This window comes from Garra rufa, chromosome 7 (assembly GCF_049309525.1).
Source record: "Garra rufa chromosome 7, GarRuf1.0, whole genome shotgun sequence".
NCBI classification, from domain to species: Eukaryota; Metazoa; Chordata; class Actinopteri; order Cypriniformes; family Cyprinidae; genus Garra; species Garra rufa.
The window spans coordinates 35426604-35454209 of record NC_133367.1 but is presented as its reverse complement, the minus strand read 5'-3'; the positions used below and the strand labels follow the sequence as shown (position 1 = coordinate 35454209).

The following is a 27606-nucleotide window of genomic DNA, read 5'->3' as shown; positions in this document are numbered from 1 at the left end:
ACAGCTGACATTACTTGTAAACACTTATACATGGAAGTCATTTATTTGTAAGTCAAACAATAAATTACAACATTGTGCACTATTCTTTATTCGTAAAACAGAACTTGTGCTGTGACCACCATGAAAATCATTGTGGAAATCAACAATATTAAAAACATACATAAATAGAACAATCTGTTGTGATAATGGACATTAACATTTAGATTAAATAACTTTAATACACTTGTGTGTGTGGCAAGTGTTTTACAAAAGTAGAAAAATTAACTGCAGGAGAGTCGCTAGACACAAAACACTTTACTAAAAGGAACATTGGACATGTATAATGAAAATATTTAGTCAATAAGATGTTTTCGCAGAGTTGCAAATATAAATATGGAACTACTCTTCTATATATTCATTTAAATAGTATATCTATTGCAAAACGTTCTCTCTTCAGTCAGTCCGTGTTTTAGGACACAAGAAATTATGTCCCACGTCACAAATAAAAGCGAAGACTAACAATGGAAATAAAGGCACTGACAAATGAAAAACCATAAGAAAGAAAGGCTTTCCATTAAAAAAGAGAAGAACCAACATGAAGCCCGGATGTATAGTTGTGTCACCAACAAGTGTTTATGAAAATGGCCTTGACAATGCAGTAGTAAATCAGCCCATTGGTAAAAACGGTAAACATAATCGCAAATCCATAATTTTTTCTAATTAGATTACAATCTGTCAATCCATCATTGTGATGGTTGCACACTCACCCATAAACAAACAAAATCAAAAGTCCATTTACATCTTCACAAACTATCTTCCTGCAAAGTCCACCATGGCAGAAGAGGACCTCTTCTTCCATTCAAAAAGAAAAAGGCAAGTGTCTGTTGAGCAAAAAACGAACAGAATTAGATTTATCATATCTAGGTAATTTATTGGTACAGATTACATTTATCATATCACAAATGTTTTATACTATGTAAGAGAAGTACCTTGGGTTTACCAGTTTGCAACTCTAATTGGAAGAGCTCTCCCGTCTGGCGTCAAGCGCCCTATAATGAAGACATATGAAGTACACAAATGAATAGAAGTTCATTCATTACAATGACAGCCTTTCCTGCTTGAGGAAAGCAGTCTATTTTAACTTGACACTAACTTGAATCAAATAAGGACATCAGCTATTAGTCTTAACTGACGGTTTGAACTGAACTCTGAACTGAACGTTTTCTGCCGGGCTTGGGTCTAAGAACCAAAGAATGTTCTTGGTTTGCTTTCAGACATGTATTATGTGATCTATTTTACATTTATATATGCGTATGCTTGGTTTCCATGTGATCAAGTGCTGCTCCAAAACCTAGTCTTGCTGTCTATTGCCTTAAAGGGATAGTTGAAATGAAAATTAAACTTGTCATTACTCAACCTGATGTTGATCCAAACCTGTAAGGCATTCGTTCATCTTTAGAAAACAAATTAGATACTTCTGATGAAATTCGAGAGCTTTTTGACCCTGCGTAGACAGCAACACAACTACCACGTTCAAGGCCCAGAAAGGCACTAAGGACATTGATAAAATAGTCCATGTGTCATCAGTGGTTGAACATTAAGTTATTAGTAACGAATTGGTATTATTGTTTTTTTTTTGTTGTTGTTTTTTTTTTACGTGAGCACTGTTAATGATACAAAAAGTAATGTGTTTTTAGTATTAAGCTTGTCAAACTTTATTAAGAAACATTAGAAATAAAAGAAACAAACTTGTTTCATTGTGTAATCACTATTTCTATTGCTTCATCTGCCATCTTGGATGAATTTGGCAATTTAAGTTTAAGAAAATTTAAGTTACCAATTTGAATAGCCCTCGCATTTAAGATGTAAAATGCCTCCTACGAAGGCAGTTCACTAGGTTTTGGAACACATTTTAAGTGTGTGTGGACTGCCTCCAAACTCTAGTGAGCGATCTGCACTATGCTTGCAGCTGGTATGACAGTTAACCATTACTCAGCCCCGGCGTTCATTTTTCAGTCTGGTACTCTCCACCTGTCTGGAACTCTATACGGCACCTGGCACAGGTAGAACACCCACGAACGGGGCCTGCTGTCTGGATTTGTCTTGCCATGCTATTGTGGCTCAGAACATTGAGCTCTTTTGAAGACGTATTAACTAACATTGCACAAAGAGTTCAATTCATATCCAGAAATGGACTGTCTCGAAAAGACATTCCTCACAATACAAAAGAAACAAATCTCTGCTCTGTTCTGAAAATAATTTTTCAGTTTAGTCTTAAATATTGCTTTTGGACGGGAGCTTTGGCACCCTTTGAAGTGTTTAAAACTGCCGTAATACATTTTAACATCACATGATCCTGTCAGTGATCATTTTTGTCAATTCACAGATCTTTGTCATATATTTTGCCAGTGTAGCGATATAAAATCTTGGCCATCTTGTTGACGTGATGTGGCATTTTGAAATGGTCTTTTAATTACACATTCAGAGTTTTGATTCAAAATTGCTACAAAACAAATGGCTGTACTTTTCAAGCAAATCAAATAGGTTGGATGGATAGATAGACTGATGGATAGATAGGTTGATGGACATAAATAGTTGAAGATGGATGGATAGATAGACAGATGAATGGATGGATGACGGACAGACGGACGGACGGACGGACGGACGGACAGACAGACAGACAGACAGATAGATAGACAGATGAATAGATAGACATACAGACAGACAAATGAACAGTTAAATAGATAGACAGACAGACAGATAAATAACTGATTGGATGGACGGACAGATGGATGGATAGATAGAGAAACAGAAGAATGAACGGACGGATGGACAGACATGCATACATACATACATGAAAAAAGAACAGAGGAATAGATAGACAGACAGACAATGAATGACTGGACGGACGGACGGACGGACGGACGGACGGACAGACAGACAGATAGATAGACGGACAGATTAATAGATAGACAGATATAGACAGACAAATGAACAGATAAATAGATAGACAGACAGTTAGATAAATAATTGATTGGACAGACGGACGGACGGACAGACAGACAGACAGACAGACAGACAGACAGACAGTCAGATAGACAGACAGATAGATAGATAGATAGATAGATAGATAGATAGATAGATAGATAGATAGATAGATAGATAGATAGATAGATAGATAGATAGATAGATAGATAGATAGATAGAAAGTATTACTGCAAAAGCTTGTTTGGCATGCAGAAGCAAATGACCTGTTTCTAAAATAAACAATGACATCAAATAAATGCATAAAATATTAATCTCCCATGCTATTTTTGCTCGCCTGCCAGTGGATTTCTCCCCCAGCGCTGGCATGTGTGCCTAAGGTTGCCGACGCCTGTTCTATAGAATTTATTGATTTACATTTATGTGCAGCTGAGGTCATGCTTTACAGCAGGACAAGGGAAGTTGGCTTTCCAGTAAGTGATGCATTTAGTGGTTTTGCAGTCTGTTATTTGGCTCAGGCGTCCCTTACAGGCTGCCACAGTCCATGTTAAAGAAAAGTGCTGGGTTCAAAACAAGTTAAGCTCTATCCGCAGCATCTGCGATATGCAGTCGATTACCACATAAAGTAATTCTGACTTGTTCGGCAGTTTTTAAAAACAAACAAAAATGGTGTTTATGGTAGCACACTTACAATGATTCTGTGGGGCCAAATATTCCAGAGGGACGTGCACCTCGTATTGTTGTTTCACACAGAAAATTGTTATTGTAAATGTAAATTGTTTATCCTGCGCAAATATCTTGCCCTATAGACTTTCACTGGAGGTGCACGACTGTAAATGCATGTTTTGCTTATTTTTACAGCGGAAGAAGGAGCCAAAATTATTTTCCATGGTCACTGACAATTTTCACAGATGCTGTCCATTGAGTTTAGGTTATATGGAAAGCAGAACATTCTATTATCATCGGTTTGTGTTGGTACAAAGACTTACACTTGGTGTTGCCGGACAAAATCTGCAAACTGGCGGTCCTTGGCATACAGTTCGATAATTCGAATACGGTCCTGGATGTCCTGTCGTGAGAGCAGGAAGGTGAAAGAGGGAGAAGAAGACAGTTATATAACAAAAGAAACTGACCTCTTGGCCCTAGCACTCATTTTACTTCTAGACGTCTAGACCAACTCTGGCACTTTAAACCAAGAGCAAAGGTGAGACAGAATCTCATGAAGGACTTCTTTATTTTTATGCCACAAGAGTAGATTTTTTCCCTTTTTCTTTCACTTACATCACATTAAAACTTTTCATTTGCCTTTCATATAAAACAGACCGATGAAAGTGTAGATAAATAGACACAAAATATGATTACGCTCCACTACATGTTTCATGGATTGGAATAAGTGAATAAAAGACATTTTGCCTCTAAAACGGTTTAGTGCATTCCGTTACATAAGAAATATGATTTATCTACCCATCAAGTGTTGTTTTCCAAAAGAGGACATGCTTGACAATTCTCCATTGTTCAGAGTTGCCAGAATTTTCTCCATCATGAGCATATATCAGTCAAGCAAACTATGACAGTTTCATTGCTGTAGGGAACAGGGCTTTAGTTGAAGGACATGAAGTGTTTTTAGGGACGTTTTTGAGGAATATTCTATGCAAACATGTGGCACGGTGAACACTATTAAAACGCTAAGTAGTGTTGCAGACCACTTGCATAAACACACAGCTGTACAGCTGTATGCACAGTGTGTACCCTGAGCACCTGGTTATTTGTGTAATTAGCAACACACTCATGAAATTTTGCAACAATTTTGCATTTTTTATGTTATTTTCTACAGTCCCATTTATACTTCTTCATAGAGTCTACTTATGCCCTATTTAACGGTTAGGTTTAGCAATTTTTCTAAAAATGACATGTTTTCATAAAAATAACAGCACAAATTTATACGAAAACGCTACCTCATAAGTTATGTGTTAAGAATGCGTTTTCCCCAGTGAGCCTTCTCCCACAGATGCTGTGCGAGATCAGGGAGGACGATGAGCAAATATTGCTCATAGCACCCTACTGGCCCGATCAGATCTGAATCCTGAGACAGCCCCTTCCTGGCAGTTTCCTCTGAGGAAGGATCTACTGACTCAGAGGGGGGGCACCCAGTGGCACCCGCATCCAGACCTCTGGAAACTACATGTCTGGTCCCTGGACAGGACGCGGACGTTCTAGGTGGCCTACCCCAAAGAGTGGAAGACACCATCACTTCAGCGAGAGCCCAGTCCACTAGACACGCTTACGTCTTTAAGTGGAACCTGTTTGTTGAGTGGTGTTCCTTCCTGAGACAGCCCCTTCCTGGCAGTTTCCTCTGAGGAAGGATCTACTGACTCAGAGAGGGGGCACCCAGTGGCACCCGCATCCAGACCTCTGGAAACTACATGTCTGGTCCCTAGACAGGACGCGGACGTTCTAGGTGGCCTACCCCAAGGAGTGGTAGACACCATCACTTTGGCGAGAGCCCAGTCCACTAGACACGCTTACGTCTTTAAGTGTAACCTGTTTGTTGAGTGGTGTTCCTCTCACTGAGAGGACCCCCAAAGATGCCCGATCAGAGTCGTGCTGTCCTTCTTTCGGCAGGGGTTGGTGCGAAGGCTGTCTCCCTCCACCCTTAAAGTTTACATGGCTGTTATTGCTGCACACCACGACCCCATAGAAGGGAAGTCGGTGGGGAAGCATGACCTGGTCATCATCAAATGGTCATCATCAAATGGTCATTTCCTCAGGGGGGCGAGAAGGTTGAATTCTGCCAGGCCCCCCTCCATACCCTCTTGTGACCTGTCTCTAGTGCACACAGCACTACAGCGGGGCTCATTCAAGCCTTTACAAGCAGTCGAGCTGAAGTTTCTTTCAATGAAAACTCTGCTCCTGCTTCTATTGGCCTCCATCAAGAGAGTAGGGGACCTGCATGCAGAGTTCAGGCCGGCGGATTCCCAAAGAACCCTGAGGCCCCGCCCTGGCTATATGCCCAAGGTTCCCACTACTCCCTTCAAGGACCAGGTTGTGAGTTTGCAAGCACTGCCCCCGGAGGAGGCAGACCCAGCCTTAGCTTTGCTTTGTCCCGTCCAAGCCGGTCCGAGATGGTACGTTGACCGGACACAAAGCTTTAGGACCTCAGACCAGCTCTTTGTCTGTCATGAAGACTGGCAGTAGGGGAATGCCATCTCCAAGCAGAGGATAGTGGATGCTCACTCAACTAGAAGTGTTGCATCCTCCTGGGCGCTGGCTTGTGGTGCCTCACTAACAGATATCTGTAGAGCTGCGGGTTGGCGACCCCTAACACATTTGCTAGATTCTATAGCCTTCGTGTAGAGCCGTTATCCTCCTGTGTTCTCACTTCAAACAGGTAGAAGCACTGAGTGGCATCGGCTTGGGTCAGCTTGCTAAAACTGCTCCAGAGTGTCCATACAGTAGACACTGTCAAGCTCCTCTGACCCCTCAGCAGCTAGACGTAGCGGAACGTCCAGCGCCAGGTCCTCACTCGATGAATCCATGAGAACCGGTAAAGGGCTGGGGTCCATATGAGAGTCCTAAGTGGATCCCACATGTGTAAAATTCCATGGTATAGCCTAAGTGAGATCCCAACTCATCTCTGCTCCCTTCCTCAGGGAACAAGGGTTACATACGTAACCGAGACGTTTCAGGTAGTGCTTACTTAAAATTTTCATAGAAATGACATTGTCCGATTAGTTTTTTTGGTATAAAAATCATACATTTTCATAGTATAATTTTTTACGAAATCATCACAGTTTTACTCAATTCAGTTTATAATCAGTTCAGTTTATTGCACTTTCAATGGCTTAGTTTTGAAAAATGTTAATTTGTACCATGTCATTTATACAATCATACGTCTTTGTATGATCTACTTGTTCCCCTATTTGATGGTTAGGTTTGGATTAGTGCTTACTTTTTTCTAAAAATCATTTTCATACAAATAACATGGTATGAATTCATGCAAACATTCATTGCCACTTAGTAAAATTATAATTATATGTTTCAGTTCATAATAAATTAAATTTAGTGTTTTTTGTTTGTCTGTTTGTTTTACATAATATTTGCTGCATTGCCGCAGCATGCATGAGTTTTTCAAGTTGTCTTTTTATGTCAGAAAGTATTTTTTTTATTTGTCAACTGAACCAGGTACAGTATACCATATCAAGTGAGTTTACTTCCGTCCCACAAAAATTATTGTCAAAATAAATTTAGTATCTATTAAGGTCTCTACTAAGGATATTACCTCTTTCGTCAGTTCACTGTTCTCATAAATGTGTCGTATTTCCTCGCTGCTGAAGTCCGTGGAGGCCTCAGCGCTGCAGGTGCTATACGCAGGGGTATCTGGGTAACGGCGGTAGTACTGATTATAGCCTGTAGTTGCTTCACTTTCGAACATGGGATTGTACTTGGTGGCTCTTTCTAGAGATGGCGCGTTCTCTGAATATCTGTGGAAAAATGTGGGAGTAATAGTCAGATTACGGACAGCAATGTGAACACATAAGAAAAAAATTTGCCTTGGTGCTTATTTGGGAAACACAGGTTTGGATGTCTTCATCTGTCAATAAATGAAATTATTAGATAAGCTAACAAGAAACTTTTTCAAACCTAAAAAAAATGAGTTGTATCAGGGATCAAACATGCACTTGCCATGAGTTCGTAAAAGTAGCGGATCGTCCAACCTATTTATATCTGCCCAAGGGTCAGATAGTGGAGCCACGGAAAAAGTGAGTGGATTATCTCGGGCCAAGTGAGAGTGGCTCAATGTTCTGCCGTCCTGACGTTCATTCCTCTATAACCTGTTGATCAGGATCACTGATAGATCCCCTGCAGAGACGTTACGTCATTTTACGTCTGCCAGGATTTCCCTGTTTGCCCTGGTGTTTAAACAGGTTTAAGTCTGCTGTGTTTATGTTTACAGACAAAGTGTAGATGCAAAATAAATAAATAAATAAATAAATAAATAAATAAATAAATAAATATAGATCAGTGCTTATTACTAGCTAGAACACAGTAGGCCCAAAATTTATTTGGACAGCCACTGTTAAAAGTACATGAATATCATATTACATTTTTAAAATGCCAAACATTAGAGCTAACTTAACTTGTCCTAGATATTTAATAATATTTATATGATCCACTAACGTTTGACAATCACAAATTGTTATATGGTTGGATACTCTATCTATTTCAGTTACGGTTGTCAAATACAGCGTGGATTAAGTGCTTCTTGGGGACACTGTACTTTATCAAGAGCTGACAAATATAAAAAGTTGGCATCTGCGCTATCACTTTATCATCATGATGTATGGGATATAAAATGTGTGCTCAAAATGAAACTCATGACAGGAACAACTTGTTCAAAAATGATAATCGATTCAACCTGCACATGCCTAAGAGCATTTGTTTCATAATAACATAACCAGTGTGTTCCGGCTTATTCGTACAACAAGGTCATAAAATCAAAATACGCTCGTTTGGGCCATAAAATATTGCAGTGTGCTCCATATGTATGTTCCAGAACGCAGTGCTTTCAAACACAATCACAACTCTGAGATTCTTTGCTTCCTTTCCAACCAGGTGAAGAAACCAAATGTCATTTAACAAGGCTTTCGGGGCCTCTGAGGAAACTCAAAACCCATTTCAAAGTGCTTGTATTTACAGCATTCATCAAAACATTGACAGAATGCTCTAAAAAGACCATTTAGGCTTCACATGTGCATCATACAAGTCATTCAAATGAACTGAACTGTTATTAATAATCCGCTTAGCAGATTTGTAGTCCACTAAGGAGTTCTGCTTGTTCTAAACTCTAACGACATAAACCTCTTAATTTCTTCCAAAAATATGATCTTATGATTTATTTCCCACATTAAGAGTGTGTTTGTTATGCACAGCTTGTACCGTAAAGGGTCTTCTGAATCATCCGTGTCATACTGGTCTCGCAGAGTTCTGGCTAGGAAAAAGATCACGCCCGACGCCACAAGGAGGAACCCTGCGACTGAGGCGATGGCAATGCCAACCACCAGCGGTTCTGACACATACTCCTCACAGTGTTCGCCTCGATACCACCAGTTTTCCCCAACTCGACACCTAAAACAAAGGTGAGTGAATTTCTGTTTTGGCCGTGTTGTTTCTGTAGGAGGCTATTTGCAGCACCCACCTGCAAATGGCACCCTTGCCAGGTATGATGTCACATTTCCCATCATTCTGGCAGAAGTCTTCCTGTATGTCACAGATACTCTGGCATGGCAGCCCGTCCACGCTAAAATAGCCAGCATTACAAACGCACTCTGCCTCGCCTGACCAGCGGTTGACTAAACACTTGGAGAACTCATTACACGCTTGGAACTTACATGGATCAGCCTTGTCACCTACCAGAAAGAAAAAGACAAATTATAAATACTCACAGAAAACCAAAAAGATGAAAATAAAAGCTAATAATAAGTACTAATAAGTATGGTGTACAGTGCACAGCGAATATGGCTGCCATATTTTTTTTTTCCACTCAGTTATGTCGTAAAAAAAAGACATGTCATTAAAACGACAATTATCTCATTAAAACAACGTCTTTTCTCGAAATAATGAGATGTTATGTCGCTAAAACGACAATTATCTTGTTAAAACGGCATCTTTTCTCGTAATAACAAGATGTTTTGTCGTTAAAACAACGTCTTTTCTCGTAAAATGATCTTTATGACATACACTAACCAAAATTAGAAATGCAACACTTTTGTTTTTGCCCCTATTTTTCAAGAGCGGAACTCAAATATCTAAGACTTTTCAATGTACACAAAAGGCTTATTTCTGTCAAGTATTGTTCACAAATCTGTCTAAATCTGTGTTAGTGAGCACTTCTCTTTTGCCGAGATAAACCATCTACCTCACAGGTGTGGCATATCAAGATGACAAGGCATATCAAGACTCCGATGAGGACGACAAGTATGCAGATGAGCTCCCTGAGACGGTTTCTGACAGTTTGTGCAAAAATTCTTTGGTTATGCAAACCGATTGTTGCAGCAGCTGTCCGAATAGTTGGTCTCAGACAATCTTGGAGGTAAAGATGCAGGATGTGGAGGTCCTGGGCTGGTGTGGTTTCACGTGGTCTGTGGTTGTGAGGCCGGTTGGATGTACTGCCAAATTCTCTGAAACGCCTTTATGGCCCGTGAATTAAATGTTCATTTCTGGTGGACATTCCTGCAGTCAGCATGCCAACTGCACGCTCCCTCAAAACTTGCAAGATCTATGGCATTGTGCTGTGTGATAAAACACATTTTTGAGTGTCCTTTTATTGTGGCCAGCCTAAGGCACACCTGTGCAATAATCATGCTGTCTAATCAGCATCTTGATATGCCACACCTGTGAGGTGAATGTAAACAATATTTGAGAGAACCAGGCCTTTTGTGTACATAGAAAAAGTCTTAGATCTTTGAGTTACGCTCATGAAAAAAGGGGGCAAAAACAAAAGTTTGTTGGTCAGTGTAATTATTTAGTTCAAACAACATCTTTTCTCACAATAAGATGTTATGTTGTTAAAACGACATAATTATCTTGTTAAAATTACGTATTTTCTCATAATAATGAGATGTTATGTTGCTAAAATTACCAAATTATCTCATTAAATCGGCATCTTTTCTCATAATAACAAGATGTTTTCTCGTTAAAACAATATCCTTTCTCATAATAACAAGATGTTTTCTTGTTAAAACGTCTTTTCTCACAATAACGAGATATGTCATTAAAACCACATAATTTCTCGTTAAAACATCTTTTCACATAATACCGAGATGTTATGTCACTAAAATGACAATTATCTTGTTAAAACAGCATCTATTCTCGTAATAGCAAGATGTTATGTCATTAAAACAATTATCTTGTTAAAATGACATATTTACGACAATTATCTAGTTGAAACATATTTTCTCGTAATAACGAGGTGTTATGTTGTTAAAACTACCTAATTATCTCATTAAAACGACATAATTATCTTGTTAAGACGACATATTTTCTCTTAATAACGAGACATTTTCTTGTTAAAGTCTTTTCTCATAATAACGAGATGTTGTCATTAAAACGACAATTATCTAATTAAATCGACATCTTTTCTTGTAATAACGAGATATGTCGTTAAAATGACATCTTTTCTCTTAATAACGAGACATTTTCTTGTTAAAGTCTTTTCTCATATTAACAAGATGTTGTCATTAAAACGACAATTATCTAATTAAATCGACATCTTTTCTTGTAATAACGAGATATGTCGTTAAAATGACATCTTTTCTCTTAATAATGAGATGTTATGTCATTAAAACAACATAATTATCTTGTTAAAACGACATCTTTACAACATTAATATCTTGATAAACATCTTTTCTCGTAATAACGAGATATTTTCATGTTAAAAGGACGTCTTTTCTCCTAAAAACTAGATTGTTAAATCAACATCTTTTCCCGCAATAACGAGATGTTATGCTGTTAAAACGACATAATTATCTCATTAAAACAACATATTTTCTCATAATAATGAGATGTTCTTCATTAAAACATCTTTTCTCGTAAAAACAAGATGTCATTTTAAAGATCTCCTTTGTCATAATAACGAGATGTCATGTTGTTAAAACGACATAACTATCTTGTTAAATCGACATCTTTTCTTGTAATAACAAGATGGTTTTTTTTTTGTTAAAACGACAATCTTGATAAAGCAACAACTTTACTTGTAATAACGAGATGTTTTCGCATAATAATATGTTTTCATTAAAATGACATTTTTCTCATAATAACGACTATATGTTTTTCATCTCAAATATCCTCTGGGTCTTAGTGGAGTTACTAGATAGCATTATATTGTAGACAGATTGAAGATCAATCCTAATAAACATGTTGCTACAATTACAACCTTTACATTAAAATACAAAAATTTTAACAAGAAAACTTGTTAAGATAATTGTTTTAACTACATAACAAAGTTTTAACAAGAAAACATGTTATTACGTAAAAAATATGACATTTTAACGAAAAAAAATTGTTTTAACAAGAAAACATCTTATCATTACAAAAAAAACGTTTTTTGTTGTAATGAGATAATTGTGTTGTTTTAACACATTTTAACGAGAAAAGAGAAAACGTCATTATGAGAAAATATTTCATTTTAATGTCATAACATGACGTTTTAATGAGAAAACATCTCATCGTTACAAGAAAACATCGTTTTAACAACATAACACCGTATTACGAGAAAATATGGCGTTTTAACAAGAAAATGTTATTATGAGAAAAAAATATGTTGCTTTACCAAGAAAATAAATAGTTTTAACAAGATAATTATGTTGATTTAATAACAATGTCATTTTTTCGAGAAAAGATGTCACTTTAACTTGAAAACATCTCGTCATTACGAGAAAATGTTGTTTTAATATCATAACATCTAATTTTTACAAGAAAAGATGATGTTTAAACACGAAAACAAATCGTTATTATGAGAAAAAAATGTTTAATGAAATAATTGTTGTTTTAGCAACATCTCTTTATTACGAGAAAATATGTTGTTTTAATGAGAAAACATTTTGTTATGACAAGAAAAGATATCATTTTAAGAAGGTAATTCTGTTAATCTTGTTATTACGACATAAAAATAATAGTTGAAAGAATAAAGTGTGTGGCACCAATGCGTCATATAAGTGTGTTAAACAAAGAAAAAGAAAAATGTAACCTTTTCAAATTTATTTTAAAACATGTCTAAAGTTGAATTGAATACTTTTTAAATAGTAACAAATATCCAAACACCAATCATTTGTCTGTTCTAAAATCAAGATGGAATACAATGACGTTAGACGTTAGTTGATAAATAACACTATTTTTGCATTTGCTGCAATTGCTATATAAGCATTACTACAATTCATTACAAACATGGCATCAAAACCACAGTAATTTTCTGATTTCAAAGGCCTCAGCATTTGCTCATTAGAGATGTGTGTTGATAAAGAAGCTCAGAGAGAATTTACACAGGGACACAAACAAATATGACTCACTCGCCTGACGCGTTGAGCTCTGCACGTCTCACTAGAATAAATCACCTCTAATCTGTCTGCAGTACAGAATCAATATCTTATCACTCATCCTAGCAAGGTCTAATGTTTTCCAAAGCCAGACTGGAATAACCCTAACCCTCTGACCTCTAGCACAGATCTAGCTCAATATTACTCAAAACGTTTCTGGTACAATTCTATTTGCATATTGCTCAAAAACCTAAAGTAAGTCTAGGATATTTTTCACCTATTTTAATGTTCAGTAGCCTTTTAGCACTGGCATCAATTGAAGAAATGTTTCTTCTGCCAATCAAAGTCTGGCTCCTGTAACATATATGAGTCACAAAGCCTCCCCACTAGCACACTAAAAAAATGCACAGCAAACTGCAAAACAAAACAAATGTTACTCATCGATTTTGGCTCAAAATATGACAAATGAAAAATAAATTGTGCACAAACTGTGAAAATCTATAACAAATAGTACTAAATCTCAGTCGTGGCTGGTGCTCGTAATTTTAGGATTTAAAAATGACTGGCAGAACGAATTGGCAGCAAATCCATTATATGGCAGGCATTCTGCCCTTTAAAGAATCAAATAATTAGTGAATATTGTTGGTGCCAAAAAAAATCACTTACGCCTTCATAGCGGCTAACCTCAATCTGTTTGTGTGTATATGTAAGTTCTTTGAGTTACCTGATTCAACATCCAATGAATACTTGTCTATTGCAAGATTCATAGTTTGGTAAGCAGTATTGCAGAAGTCCTCTAGGATGAGGTACACTGCTGTTGTCACACCATGGGGAACTGGCTTGCCAAACTTCATCCTGCTGTTTACCACAATGCTGCCATTCCTGAAGTTCAAGATCTCCAAATTCTGGAAATTGCTGAGGTTGGACTGTAGATATGGAACAAGCTAGAAAAAAAAAGAATTAAAGCATATTCCAGTGAGCAGAGTCAATACAGAGTCACACATACGTTAATAGAAGTCAAGAAGGTGACTGAAGATTCTAATTCCATCAATTAACTCATTAGTTAGTGTTCATAAAGACAGCTATGCTAATGGAGTTAACGGATAGTATGCAAAGCCCCTAACAAACTCTCCTAATGTTCTACAACAAACATCAACAAATCTAAACTGGTATTGAAAACAGTTGTGATTAATAACTCAAGGCCTTCTTACTGATGTTTTTCTTTCCATAAAATAGAGCAAAGTACGTACCCAAGACTGAATGTGACAGATATATCTTACCAGTTCCACAAATTGCTGCTCAAGAGCCTTGTATTCAGTAGAGCTCTTGTTGAACAGATCTTCGGAAAACATCATGTTAGTGACCCTGAGGCTGAAAAACACTATTAGCGCCCTTCCAGGACTGGCTGGCAAGGCAATACTTGCTAAGTCAGTCCCACGGGCAAATCCGCTACCGTCGTCTTCATCGTGACTTGGCCCATCAAATGGGAATATGTCAAATGAAACATCAAACTCTGTTATGTTGGGGTTTACTGGAACAGGACCTTTCATAGTAATAATGTCAGAGCTCACTGGCTTGGTAGGTAGAGTGAGGCCTGTAATGTCAGGGCTTGATCCTACTGTGTGCTCTTGTACTGAGTCATCTGAAGTTACCTGGTTGATAGTTTTCAATGTTGGCTGATAAAATGATGGTGCAGTGGTGGAACTAAGGGTGTCCAAATGTTCTGAAACATCTGGGTGACTGATTGTGGATGACTGAAATATTATGGCTGGGTCTTCATCTTCAGCATTCTCTGATAAAAGCTCCTTTGCAACAGTTGGTGTCTCTGGAGTCGTCTCTTGAAGAACCGAATGAGTAGATGATTGGGTAGGTAGAGGTTCTGTGGTCAATTCTGGTAAAGGTTCTTCCTCATCTAATGATGAATTTGATATCCGAGTGAATGGAGAGTCCTTCTCAGGAGACAGGGAAGCTGAATGATCTTCCACTTTCGGTTCCTCGGTAGCTATTGTTGTTGGAGCTCTTGTTGCGACCAAGATCTCATCCCCAGCTAAATCCTCTTCTGAGAGTTCAGTCACTGGTCTTTCCGTAGGCATAAGCTTGATGCCTTCCATCTTATCATCTAGAATCTTGACTTCTTCATCTGAATCTTCTACCTCTGGCCAGAGTGCAGGTAATTCTGTGATGCCTTCCGTTACAGAATGTTCAACAGCTTCTGAATAAGTAGTAGAACCTTCCACAGAAACCGTATCAATTTCTAGGATTACAGGTGATTGCGTGGTTGAAGGCATTTCATTTGGCTTCATTGTGAAGGCCAGTGTTTCCTGACTCTGCTTGTGTTCTGTTGAAGTAGTATGTTCATCCATGGCTACTGCTGTGCTTGGGGGGATCACAGTGGGTGTAACAAGTTGTTCTATATAGTCCTTATCAGTGGGTGAACTTGTTGTATCAGGACTTTGTGATGCATCCATGTTGTGGGTTTCAGCTGAAGTGTAGACATGTAGCAAGGGTGGACTGGTCACATGTGTAATCATAGTGGTAGATTCATCTGAAAAATAGTCATCATATTGTTCAGGGGCTACTTGGGTCTGCATAGAAAGCTCGACAGTCAAAGTCTCCATAGTCCAAAAAACCGGAGCTTGGTCAGTTGTTGTGTAGTGAGGGTTAGTATGAATGTCTTGTGTCACAAGAACCCTGTCCAAGAATGGCTCCTTGGGTGTCACATCTTGGTGGGGAGGCTCAAGCTGTTCTACTATAGATTCCTGATCTTCTTGAAGTTGGTGTACCTCATCCTCAGCATCTTCCTTCAAGACTTCTTCTGATGTTTCTGACTCCCAAGGCCAAATGTCAGGACCTAGATGATCCCCAGAGAAACCTGAGCCAGAACCCAGGTCTATCAAGTCACTCTGAGTGGTCAACTCAACATCAGGAGGTTCCACAGGAGAAACTGGGGTTTCTTCCAACTTGTGGGGTGATTCCGTAGATAAGGCATCTTCAGTTATGGTGCCTGTGATAGGATTGACTGTAGTTGCAGTCTGTAAAAAGCCCTCCTCTTCAAGAATACCATAATCTGAAATAAGAACACATTTTAAAACCATATTACTGCCTTTAGGTCGGAAATCATTCAGGTGGGCGAGATAAGACTTACTCTCTATACCAGGAGCAGGTGCACTGCTTGAGGTCTCAAATTTAGAGGTAAGCTCAATGTCAAGGTTCTTCAAAGACACAGGAGACAGAGTAGAACTTTCCTCAAAGATGATTACATCATTTGCATTTTTGTCCTCACTCTGTCCATCCAGCCAGGGATCTATCGTGTGAACTTGGTCATTATAGTCTTCAATGAAGATGTCATTGTTGGATAATTCCTGCCTGGGAACATCTGGTGGTTTTTCAGAGGCAAGAACATTATCCTAGGATTTAATGATTGAACAGTCATGGTTAGTTACTGTTGTCTGGTAAATTATTATTGAGAAATAAAGCAAATATATTTAAGGTTGGGCTACAATAAGGTTGCTTGCAACTTTCCATACTGATGCATATGTTCACTGAATGTCCGAATGTTTCAGCTGTTAAAATTATGTCTCACTATATGTCTCACTAAGTGGGCAGAGTGAAAAAAGTACACTTGTGGTGTAAGTGCAAGAAATTTCCCTCAAACTTCTCAGTGAATTACATTGGAAATACACCTTCTTTTTTCCAGAGAAATGTCCCTGGAAAATTTGCATAGACATACTAAAAAAGATCTTCATGATCTTCACATCATCCTGAGGATCTGGTCCTTGATGGGTTATTGACTAATGCATATTTGACCAGAAGACAGTTTTTAGCTGTTCCATACACCAGAAATGAACATTTAACCTTCATGCAGATTTGGAATATGTCATGTTGTATATATAACGACTGCTTGTATATACATTCATGAGTTATTCACACCATTTTATTTTCATGCAAGTAATGAGTGAAGTGCAACTGGAACTAGATCACCGTCAGTTTCACACACTGGCCTCATTCATGAAACACGAGCAGCACGAATTTCTGAATAAATCATTCGCAAAACCATTCTTACGTAAAGTGTCACTTTTAATTCAGTGCGACAATTTACATAAGAATGGTTTCATGAACAATTTACACAGAAATTAGTTATGCTCGTATTTCTCGAATTAGGCCCATTGACCGTTTAATAGAGGACAAGTGGCTAGACCGATTTTTTATAGAGTTAGTTTTATGCGCCCTACTATTTAGGTTTCAATTTGCATCAACAATTAGCTGATCACACAAAAAATATCCATCTCAAATAGGACAGACCAGATAAAGCATAAATTTTAAACACACAAACTTTAAGGAACTAATGTGTCTTTGGAGGCAAGCATACTATTACCTGAGAGAGAACACATGTTCCCAGATACAGAAATGGACCTAGTGCACCAGCCAAAACAAGACAGTAAATCTACTTAATAAGGGTATTGAAAAAAAGTGCCAGTTTTGTCAAATGTAAGAGGAAAAACCCAAGAGTGAATTCTAAGATTATTGCCATGTTTAGGATCCAATGTGTCTTTCTAATTAAAAGACAGACTGTGAAGAACGCTGCTCAGCCTCTGCAATAAATATATGTCATACTGAGATTAAAAACAGATTCTTTTCAATATTTCATAGTGCCTGAGCTAAACAATTTTCATAAAATAGCATGCTTACTTGTGCCTAGAGAATACTTGAGCTGGAAAATTGACTTGAATAGTTTTACAGACCTGCCGTATTATCCCATAGCTGTGCTATAATCTGTTTTAATGACGTGCCATGAAAACCCATTTTATGCGCAAGGTAATCTTTCTTATCATGTAACAACAAAAACCTACATGTGATTGCTATTAGTGTGACTCATTTTTCATTTAACAGCTTTGGACGGATTCCCATTCACACTTAAAAGTGATTGCACTGCAATGAGGTAAAAAAAAAAAAAAAAAAAAAGCCCTGAATCCTAAACTGCAGCTCTGGATAGGGATTCTGGACTGGACAGTCGTGGTTACCCATTTACTGGGTGGTCCTGCCAATTACCATTGACTCACCATCATGTCACTGGAGTCAAATGGTCTGCTGGTTGGTTTGGAAGGCAGCAATGTCTCCACTGTGAAGCCAAAACAGAGACAAATCATATCAAATTATACTTAAAACTGCTTAAGCACAATTCCTACTCATACTAGCGTCTCCTCAAGAGAGATTGGCTCTGAAGGCTGCAATATTAGTCTGTCAAAACCAGAGATAAGGACCATGAAGGCTCTTGCTTCTGTTAAAACCGCGTACAGTTAAACAATGTAAGAGGATATACCACCATTGTCAGCATACTGCATCTTGGGTTCATTCAGCTACAATTTGCAGTTTACCACTGTGACAGAACACAAACTTTAACTTGAATGTTTAAAAGAAACATCAACAAGAAGCGCTCAACTCAGCATTGCTGATGTCTTGGGTTCCCCTATAACGGATCCATAATGTGTCTCTACGTCTTAGAGAACATCTTACCATTTTCCAGTTGCAAAGATTCAGGGTCCACTTCCAGAGTAGTGTTTCTGATGAAATTCTGCTGTTGGAAGACTTCGCTAATGTAGTTTCGGAAGCCGGTGATGGTGTAGGACACAGTAGGTTGCTCATCAGGATCTGTGAAGGAGTTCTCAACCATGTTGGAATGTAGGTTTATGTAATCCATGGTCTCATTACTTATCCCTGCATCATCGCCCTCAAGAACCACAGCGTAGTGCACCACCACTGCCAGGCCTCTGAGGAATGCAAAGAAAACAGTAACTCTTTGCGGTCGAAAAACAACATAATTTGCTACATCAAGGGCCTCGCTGGCTGTAAACTGGCTTTAAGGCTGGAGCTGTTGTGTATTAAATGTCTAACATTTATAACTAAATGAACAGCTTCACCTAGAGTACAGCAGGAATGGAGTTTGTCATGGTGAAGCCTGCTATCTGTTTTTGTCAGTTTGTCAAATTTGATCATATCATCCCCGATGTACATCTGTGATACAACTTAAAGAAATTCCTTTGCCAAGAAGTAATTTCAAGTAAACAACCAAGGTGGTTTGTTTTCCTAGCACCTGGTCTCCCAATCTAACCAGCTGAAAAGTGGGTTAACTCTCTAAAACCTCTCTAAACCTATTGAAACTGGCCAGCTTAACCAGCATGGACAGGCTAAGAGACACTAGTTTAGGAAGTTTGCAGTTTTTAGTAGCTAGCAACCAAATATACCACAGAATATTCTGCAGCCAGCTGCTGGTTACTAGGGGAAATTAAAAAAAAAAAGAATTGGGAGTGAAGAGAGCTGACCTAGATTTTTTTTTGCACCATATTTTTTTTCTATGAGGGTTAGGAACCTAGTGCATTTACGACCAGATCAGTTTTCTCTCCTATGACAGATAAAAGCTCCACAAGGATTCAATTTCTTTGGCACACCAGAAATGTTAATTAACCTTAAAAGACTTTAAGTGAGAACATCTCTGTTCTCAGGTGGTTTATGGGGCCTCATAGAGCTTACAATATGTAGTTACCCATTGTGTGGTTTAACCGAATCCTAACTGATAAACCACAGGAAACATTGCCATGATGACTCTTGAAAGCAGAGAACATTTAGCATTTAATCCCATCATGCTTGGCAGCTGGGCATGCATTTAGCACAGGGACTTATCCCACTTAAGGTGGTGACTGGCCAGACAAAGTAGCCCACTGACACACACACATATAATATGTCACACCTAAATGAGTATGGCCATCCTTCTGTCAATTGATTTTGCAAGGCTAATGAGGCAGCAAGCACATGACCTTACCAAGAAAACAGTGTGAAAGCGATTTCAGAGCAACGCTCTATAAAACACTACATATGGTGGGTGGAAAATTCAGGCACATGAATTTCTCATTAGATGTTTTGGAGGAGATATGGGTCACGCAGCTGTGTGATATGGCAGGGTGGGGAGATGGATTTATCAGGCCTGGGTGAAACATTGCAGAAATATTAGTAGTGATAGCCCAAATTGCATTATTATCTGTTTTCTTCATTTTGAGATGTGATTAGCTGTGACTTTTAAAAGCAAATGCATTTAGATCCACAGTTTGAGCAAAAAATTAGAATACTTACCCTTCAATGTCCTTCTGTGGACTGGGAAAAAAGAATGATATTCAGAAATCAAAATATATTCTTTTGTAATTTTTAAAAAATCTGTTATCACATAAAGTAACATAAAAATCATACCTGAATTCAAGAACGTTGATGTTCTTGAAACCTGGGAGCCTTTTAAAAACTTCTTCAATCTTCAAAAAAGAAAGGAGATGCTTTAAATGTACAATAATGTGTATATATTTCCTGATGGATATGAGATTATTGATTCTAAGAAGTTGTTTCATTTCCCACACACTGTTGTCACTTGTCATCAAATACTGTATACAAATATATAAATGTATAGATGTAGCTTACCTTATCGATGAACAGTTCAGATAGATGTTGATAGTAGTAACTTGATGGATCTCTCAGAGCATCATCATAGCTTTGACCTCTTATCTTAATACTTAGCTTTACAACATGACTACCAACAGGACGTACTGGTTGGACTATAATGTCATCAATTTCATTTCCAATCTATATACGGGAAAAAACAAGTAATGTTTAAGAGGAACTCACAATTACGAAATTAAAAAATATATACACAAGTATATTTTAAGGTAAATATTGGGCCAGATTTACTAAACAGGGCATGTTAGTGTTAGAGCGCAGTTTCATACAATCGCCGTTGGGAGGGGATATTCTGCATGTGATATACTGACAATGCACACATTAAAGACTACCAAGAGCAGTGCAAATTACCACCTGCTTTAAGACGTGCTTTTTTGGGGGGTTAAATAATGGCGTAAATACCAGTAATTTGAGTGTTGCGTGATTCATTTTAATACTCTCCTCCCATAAATTTTGCGTCTGAAAGGAAAACTCCCATCCGGGTCACGGCACCAATGTAACCCCCCTGGGTCCAACTCGCACCCGCTCCCAGCAGGTCTCGAACCCAGGTTTCTGCCATGGGAGGCGGACACACTAACAAGGAGGCTAAAGACTGCAGCCACTAACGTCAGTCGCTAGTGCGCCTCTTGAGATCAGGGGAGTGAGGTTTACCTGCACAGCACCTACCGCTGGTCTCCGTTACACAAGCTGTTAGTCAATCTGGCCCAAAATGTCTTAAATAATTGTCTATTATAAATTGTATATGCTCACCATGCTGTTTTCATCTAAAATATCATTAGAAATGTCCTGTGGCAAGTTTTGTAATGTGGTGAAAAAAGTCTTTTGAATAGTAGTTGACAAGTCACTTAGTACAACTGTGTTATCCTCCACTTTCAATATAGGAGTTGGCATGTCATCTTCTGCAGGTTCCAGTTGGACCACATGTATGTCAGGTGTTTTAGGTAGTGTCTTGGGCACCTCTGAAAGTTCAGATATTGACAAAGGTGTCTGAGATGTGACCTTAGATCCACTTGTCTCCACGGTTGCTTGAGATATGGCATAAGGTGTCTCTGTTATGATATCAGCTTCTGTTATGACCTTAGGTGTCTCTGTTGCAACGTCAGGTGTCTTAGATAAGAAGTCATCTCTGGTCTCATGCTCACCTGTGACTTCATGTGTGATTTCCACTGCAACTTCATGTGTGTCCTCTGGAATTGTTGATGGCTCTGTAACTTCATGGATGTCCTCATTGATGGTAGTTGTCAGTATGTCTTTTTCTAGCTCAGTAATAGTAAGATCTGGCATTGTGCCTTCCTCAAGTGTTTTCTCACTTGCTTCATTCTTTTTAGTTGTGTCTTCTACCTTATCATCCATGGCTTTAGTTACAATGTCAGTTGCAGGGGTACTAATGTCAAAAGAAGTATCAAGTGTGGCTTTGGATATGATTCCAGATGTGGTCTGACTTGTCGTCCTAGTAGAAGTTTCTTCAGGACTTTCATGAGATGATTCTTCTAAGATGACAGCTTCAGTTGCATCACCCAAATCTTCAGGCGTGTTTCCAAGAACAGTTACTTTGTCTGTGCCAGTGTTTTCAAAATCAACCTCAGGAACTTCTGTTGCCTCTGTTGTCATCTCACCAGGTTTCTTAATGGCAGTTATGTCCTCATCAACATGTTTATCTTTCTCAGTAAACACAGATATGCTAGCTTCTGTAGTTTCCTGAGTTAATGTAGTTGTCTCTCTAGCTGTCACCTCAACAACTTCTGGGGTTTCAGTTATAATGTCCTCTTCCTTACCTAAATGATCCGCTTTGGCATCAGGTGAGTCATCTATAGACTCATGTGTTTCCTTCAACACGTCATGGTTACTCTCTGTTATGGTACCTGGTAGTTCTTCACTTGTGTTCACCTCTGGTGTAGGTTTAGTGTAAGGTGCCTTTTCCTTCTCTTTGTCAAGTAATGTAACAATTGCTAAGTCTTCAAGTCCGTCCTCTGTTGATGCAACACCAGGTGATGTATTTACACGTGTAGTTCCTGGCACTATGGTCACATGTGTGATTTCAACAACATCCTTATCTGCATTAGCCTTTGGCAATGCTTCTGTGTGGGGATTAGGCCAAACCTCTTTCAGTTCTGTAGTAGTTGTCTGCGCTGGTTCCTCTGGTAAGACACTCTGAACAGGATATATTTCTGTAGGAAATTCTACCGGAGGTTTACCAGTAGACATCATTGTAGCTTCTAAGACATCTACATGCTGAATGGTAACAAGTGCTGATTTAACAGGACTTTCAGTAACACTCAATCCATCTTCAACCTCAGTTTCTGAAATAAGATTTTCGATGGATTCTCTAGTGACTGCCGCAGGAGTATTAGTATTTATTCCTGGTGAGTTCTCAAGGGTTGTGGGAAGATCTGTCTCATAATTTCTTGAGGTGAAAACTACTGGAGTTGTAGCATATGCTGAGTTAACAGGACCTTCAGTAACACTCTGCCCCATGTACAGTTTAGTTACAGAAATGACCTCTTCTGTAGATTCACCTGTGATTTCTGTAGGAGTATTGGTACTTATCCCTGAGTCCTCAAGGACTGTGGGAATGTCATAATCATATTTTCCTGAATTAGAATCTTCTGGATTTCTAGCACTTGTCATTAATGTGGACTCTTCATGTGGAATGGTAACATATGATGTCTCATCAGGACCCTCCGTAACATCCTGTTTCGCAGTGGCTTCATTTGTGAGTTCAGAACTATTGATTATCCCCAGTGAGTCCTCAAAGGATGTGGGAATAATATACTCATGTTTTCCTGAAGTAGAAACGTCTGAAGTTCTATCAGTGGTCATTAATGTAGACTCCGAGATGGCATCCACCTTTTCATGTTGAATGGTAACACCTGCCATCTTATCCAAACCCTGAGTAGCATCCTGTCCCACTTCTGGTTCCGATTCTGAATGAAGCTGTTCAGTGAGTTCACTGATGATTACTGCAGGGGTATTAGTGCTTATCTCTGGTGAATCCTCCAAGGTTGTGGGAATATCATGCTCATAGTTTTTTGAAGTATAATCTTCCAGAGTTCTATCAGTGGTCATTATTGTAGACTCAGAGACAATGTTTATCTCTTCATGTTGAATGGTAACACCTGCCGTCTTACCCAAACCCTGAGTAACATCCTGTCCCAATTCTGGTTCCGATTCTGAATGAAGCTGTTCAGTGAATTCACTGATGATTACTGTAGGAGTATTAGTGCTTATCTCAGGTGAATCCTCAAAGGTTGTGGGAATATCGTGCTCATAATTTTTTGAAGTATAATCTTCAAGAGCTCCATCATTGGTCAATAATGTAGACTCTGAGACTACGTCAGCTTCATGTTGAATGGTAACACCTGCTGTCTTAACTGGACCATTTGTAGTATCCTGTCCCAACTCTGTTTCTAAATAAAGCTCTTCAGTAAAATCACTGGTGACTACTGTTGGAGAAGTAGTGCTTATTCCTAGCAAGTCCTCAAAGGTTGTGGGAATCTCATAATTGTATGTTCTTATAGTAGACTCCTCTGGAGTTCTATCAGTGGTGATTAATTTAGACTCTGAGACTATTTCAACCTCTTCATGCTGAACATGTTGAATATTTAATGTTTCGACTGGATGCTCAGTAGCATCCATTTCGACGTCCAGTTCAGTTTCTGAATTAGGTTTTCCAGTGGCCACACTTGTAAGTTCTATAGATGAACTAGTGCTCATCCCTGTTGAATCCTCAAGAGGCTCTGGAGTGATTCCAAGTGTCATCTGAAGCTCTGCATCTATAGTGGTGGTTATGATTTGGTCTGCAACAATCTGTGGTGTGACATCCTGTGAATTTGGTACTCCCTCTGGAACTTGAATGCTAACTGGGTGAGGAAAAAGAAAGAAATAATGTAAGGAAAGGACTGAATGTCATAAAATCTATTAATTCCATGCTCTTATTTGCCTTCAGGACATCAGGGCCAAACATGGAGCCTATCGTTGAGGCTTTGTCCATGCACAAATAATTAGTTACACTTGACTAAATGACTACGAACTATGTCTGAGGATCCTGACACCTCTACTGCATTACAAGCCACTGAGTACCTAAAAAGGATTAAAGTCTATTCTGAGTGCATATCCTGAGCCAGAGAGCACTAGATCTCTGTTGATATGACTGCAGGGTATCACACAGACTATAACAATACAGATTAATCAGAGCATAACTTAAATCAACGGACTGCAAAATCCAGTAAATAGAAATAAGACTTTCCAGGCTTATTTTGAAGTATTTATAAACACAGGGAACAGGAACACGGATCCATTGTTTAAGTGGCATATTTTTTTAAACAATGTAGTAAACTAGACTGACCTTGTTGGGTTGTGGCCACAATTGCTTGTGTTGGCGCAGTAGTCGTTGTCTGATGTCTGCAATAGAGAAGACAATTATAAGTGCTCTTGAAGGCCAGGAACGTACCGAAAATCTACAAAATCTAAACTTCTTGTTGGCAACCAGGTTTAGTTTCCCTCCTTTAGGATATGAATTAAACCTTAAGCAGTGCTATGTCTCTAAAGCTAGTGGAAAGTTAACTAGCTTTAGCAGGGACTAAAGGTATGACTGAAATTTTCACAGTCTGAAGCCAGGGGTCTGTATCCAGCTTTTAACATTAATAGGTGGTTTTGTCTGCAAAGCATCAGTGTGTGCTCTGAATTAGCTGTCTTGCTAAAGAATTGGTGCTTCAGATTATTCATTTAAAGTTAGTGTTATGTTAAATACATTACAATCTGAGCTCCACACTGGACATTTGCAGATTTATTTACAATTAGGTTGCAGAGCAGTACTACTGTATGCAAATTATGTTCTTTTAAGTCCTACCTGCATTCAGGTTGCCATGGACTGGTGGGTGCACTATCATAAGACAAATATAGGAATTATTTGATAACACTGTTATTTTAGAAACAGCGGATTCATGTGCTGTGTTGACCAAGTTTGGTGGCAACTTAAAGTAGAGATATTCCCCTTGCAACATTATCATATTCATGTACCATGATGTTAACATGGTACTCCAAGGTGCTTCAGAGAATACCGTAGTATTATGTTAGTAGATGTTTGCAAGCAGTTCTCACCTTGTTGAAGTCACTGAAGTCGCTCCTACCCTCTGCAAAATATTTGTAAGAATGTTTAGTATCTTCAGTAAAGTACTAATTTGAGATTCATTTGTTCAGTATCATGACATAAGAAAGGATACTCACACTTGAAATCAGAGCAAGGTGCTCAGGTGACTGGCTAAAGCTCTGGCCAATGTCAAACACGCTAACGCTACTATTTTGACATTTCCTCATCCAGATCTGGTACTCTTCTTTCTCAGGTAAGCGATCCCAGAAGATTTTGAAAGCCTCCCAAATTGTTTCCTGGCACACTAAGGCACACAAACAAATGCAGATAGATCTACATGCATACCAACCCATACAATGTAAACACACACTCTTAAATGTGGGGAACAAAGAGAAAAAGAATAACAGCTAAAATATTGAGGAACATGTACCATTTTGTACCTATTCCTTACTGAAAATGCTTTACAATTTCCAACAAAGCTTCAATAAAATTGTATAAAACAGTTTTTGTTTATTACTGCATCACTGTGTTAGCTTTAGCAACATGCTAACCCCAAACTGGAATCCGACATCTCCAGAGTACTTTGTAGAATTGCTGCCTAGGAGTGCACTCCAGATCAGTTACTTAAAGAAAAAATTCTGTCATTAAATACTCACTCTCATTACGTCCAAACCCATAAGACCTTCGTACATCTTCAGAAGACAAACTAAGGTATGTTTGATGAAATCCAAGAGCTTTCTGACCCTGCATAAATGCAACTGACATGTTTATGGCCCAGAAAAGTAGTAAGGACATCATTAAAATACTCCATGTGACCTTAGTGGTTCAACCATCATTTTATAAAGCTATGACAATACTTTTTGGAAAAAGTCTTTGCAAATTCATGAAGAAATTGTTAAAGTTGTTATTTTTCTTTTTTTAGCGCACAAAAACTATTCTCATAGCTTGATAACATTACTGGGCCTTAAAGTGGTTGTGTTGCTGTCTATGCAGGATCAGAAAGCTCTAGGATTTCATCAAAAATTTGTGTTCCGAAGAAGAACGAAGGTCGTACAGGTTTGGAATGACATGAGGGTAATAATTAATGACAGAATTTTCATTTTTGGGCGGATTATCCCTTCATGAGGTTCAATTTCATTTATGATGATGCTGTAACGCAGCTCTCTAGGTTTTGGAAAAGAACTACTGAACTATAAACAGCATAGAAGAAAAAAAATCTGCCAAAACACCAGCTATGAACCCTGTTGTAGTGGAAATTAACATCACTTTGAATGAACACACCTTTCATTTCAAAGACAGAATTGCTTCTTTATTTCTAAATCGAATAAAGAAAAAGCAATAACATAATGGAAACATCTCTTATCCTTATCCACACACGTCAGTTGTTCCAGACAAAGTTTCTTTTATTTCTCAATTTGTGAAGAAAATTGCTATTTCTGTATGTGCCGCATACTTTCTCAATGTACCCTGAAAGTGGAAAATTAAATGTGCAGATGGGGGATGTTAACCCTTTGCGGCTCCAGCCGAAACGTTCCACGTACATCTGCCTGCCATACCAACTCTGTATGAGTACCAGAACTTAAGCACGTAGGAGGGCAAATGTCACAAGTTTTCCTGGCAGAGCAAAGAATCTGATCACCATCTACAGTGATTCAGTAGCAGTGTGGAGCGACTGGCCTTTCCTATTGGAACGATACATGTTGACAAAATTCGACTTTAACAGCGTTAGACAGACACCTTAAGCCCCCTGCTGACAGCCACACATTCATTATCAGGCTTAAAGGGACAGTTCACCCCAAAATCAAAATCACTCAAGCTAATGTTTGGATCCTATAGGATTTCTGTTTTTCCATGGAACTCTAGAGGAGTTTTCGAGTTGAATGTCTAGGCTGAAAAGTGAAATCATTTAACATAAAAGCAGTTCAAGTGACTTGAACGCCTTAAAATAAAGGTTCTTTTTTGGCATTTATGGTTCCATGGAGAGCTTTTATCAATTCATGAAACCTTTCCATTGCACAAAAGTCT

General features: G+C 38.5%; 1 protein-coding gene across 1 annotated transcript; it reads right to left on the bottom strand.

Annotated features, from left to right (window-relative positions):
* Positions 1-72: 72 nt before the first annotated feature.
* Positions 73-22138, bottom strand: impg2b (interphotoreceptor matrix proteoglycan 2b). The gene is made up of 15 exons (XM_073844819.1): positions 21243-22138; positions 20457-20618; positions 20235-20293; positions 20121-20141; positions 18510-18763; positions 18056-18114; positions 16141-16402; positions 14276-16062; positions 13720-13939; positions 9161-9371; positions 8902-9090; positions 7244-7445; positions 3954-4033; positions 969-1028; positions 73-860 (listed from the first exon to the last, which is right to left on the bottom strand). Exons 1-14 carry the CDS (start codon positions 22101-22103, stop codon positions 992-994), a joined length of 4404 nt encoding a protein of 1467 aa, XP_073700920.1. The 5' UTR covers positions 22104-22138; the 3' UTR covers positions 73-860; positions 969-991.
* Positions 22139-27606: the final 5468 nt, after the last annotated feature.

Excerpts from the sequence above, each read along its gene's own strand:
- impg2b (XM_073844819.1), bottom strand. The coding sequence starts at position 22,103 with ATGACAACAGAGGCAACAGAAGTTCCTGAGGTTGATTTTGAAAACACT. Across the intron at positions 16,063-16,140 it reads ACCTGCTCCTGGTATAGAGA|ATTATGGTATTCTTGAAGAG; the intron begins GTAAGTCTTATC and ends TTCTTATTTCAG. Across the intron at positions 4,034-7,243 it reads ACAGTGAACTGACGAAAGAG|GACATCCAGGACCGTATTCG; the intron begins GTAATATCCTTA and ends CTCTCACGACAG.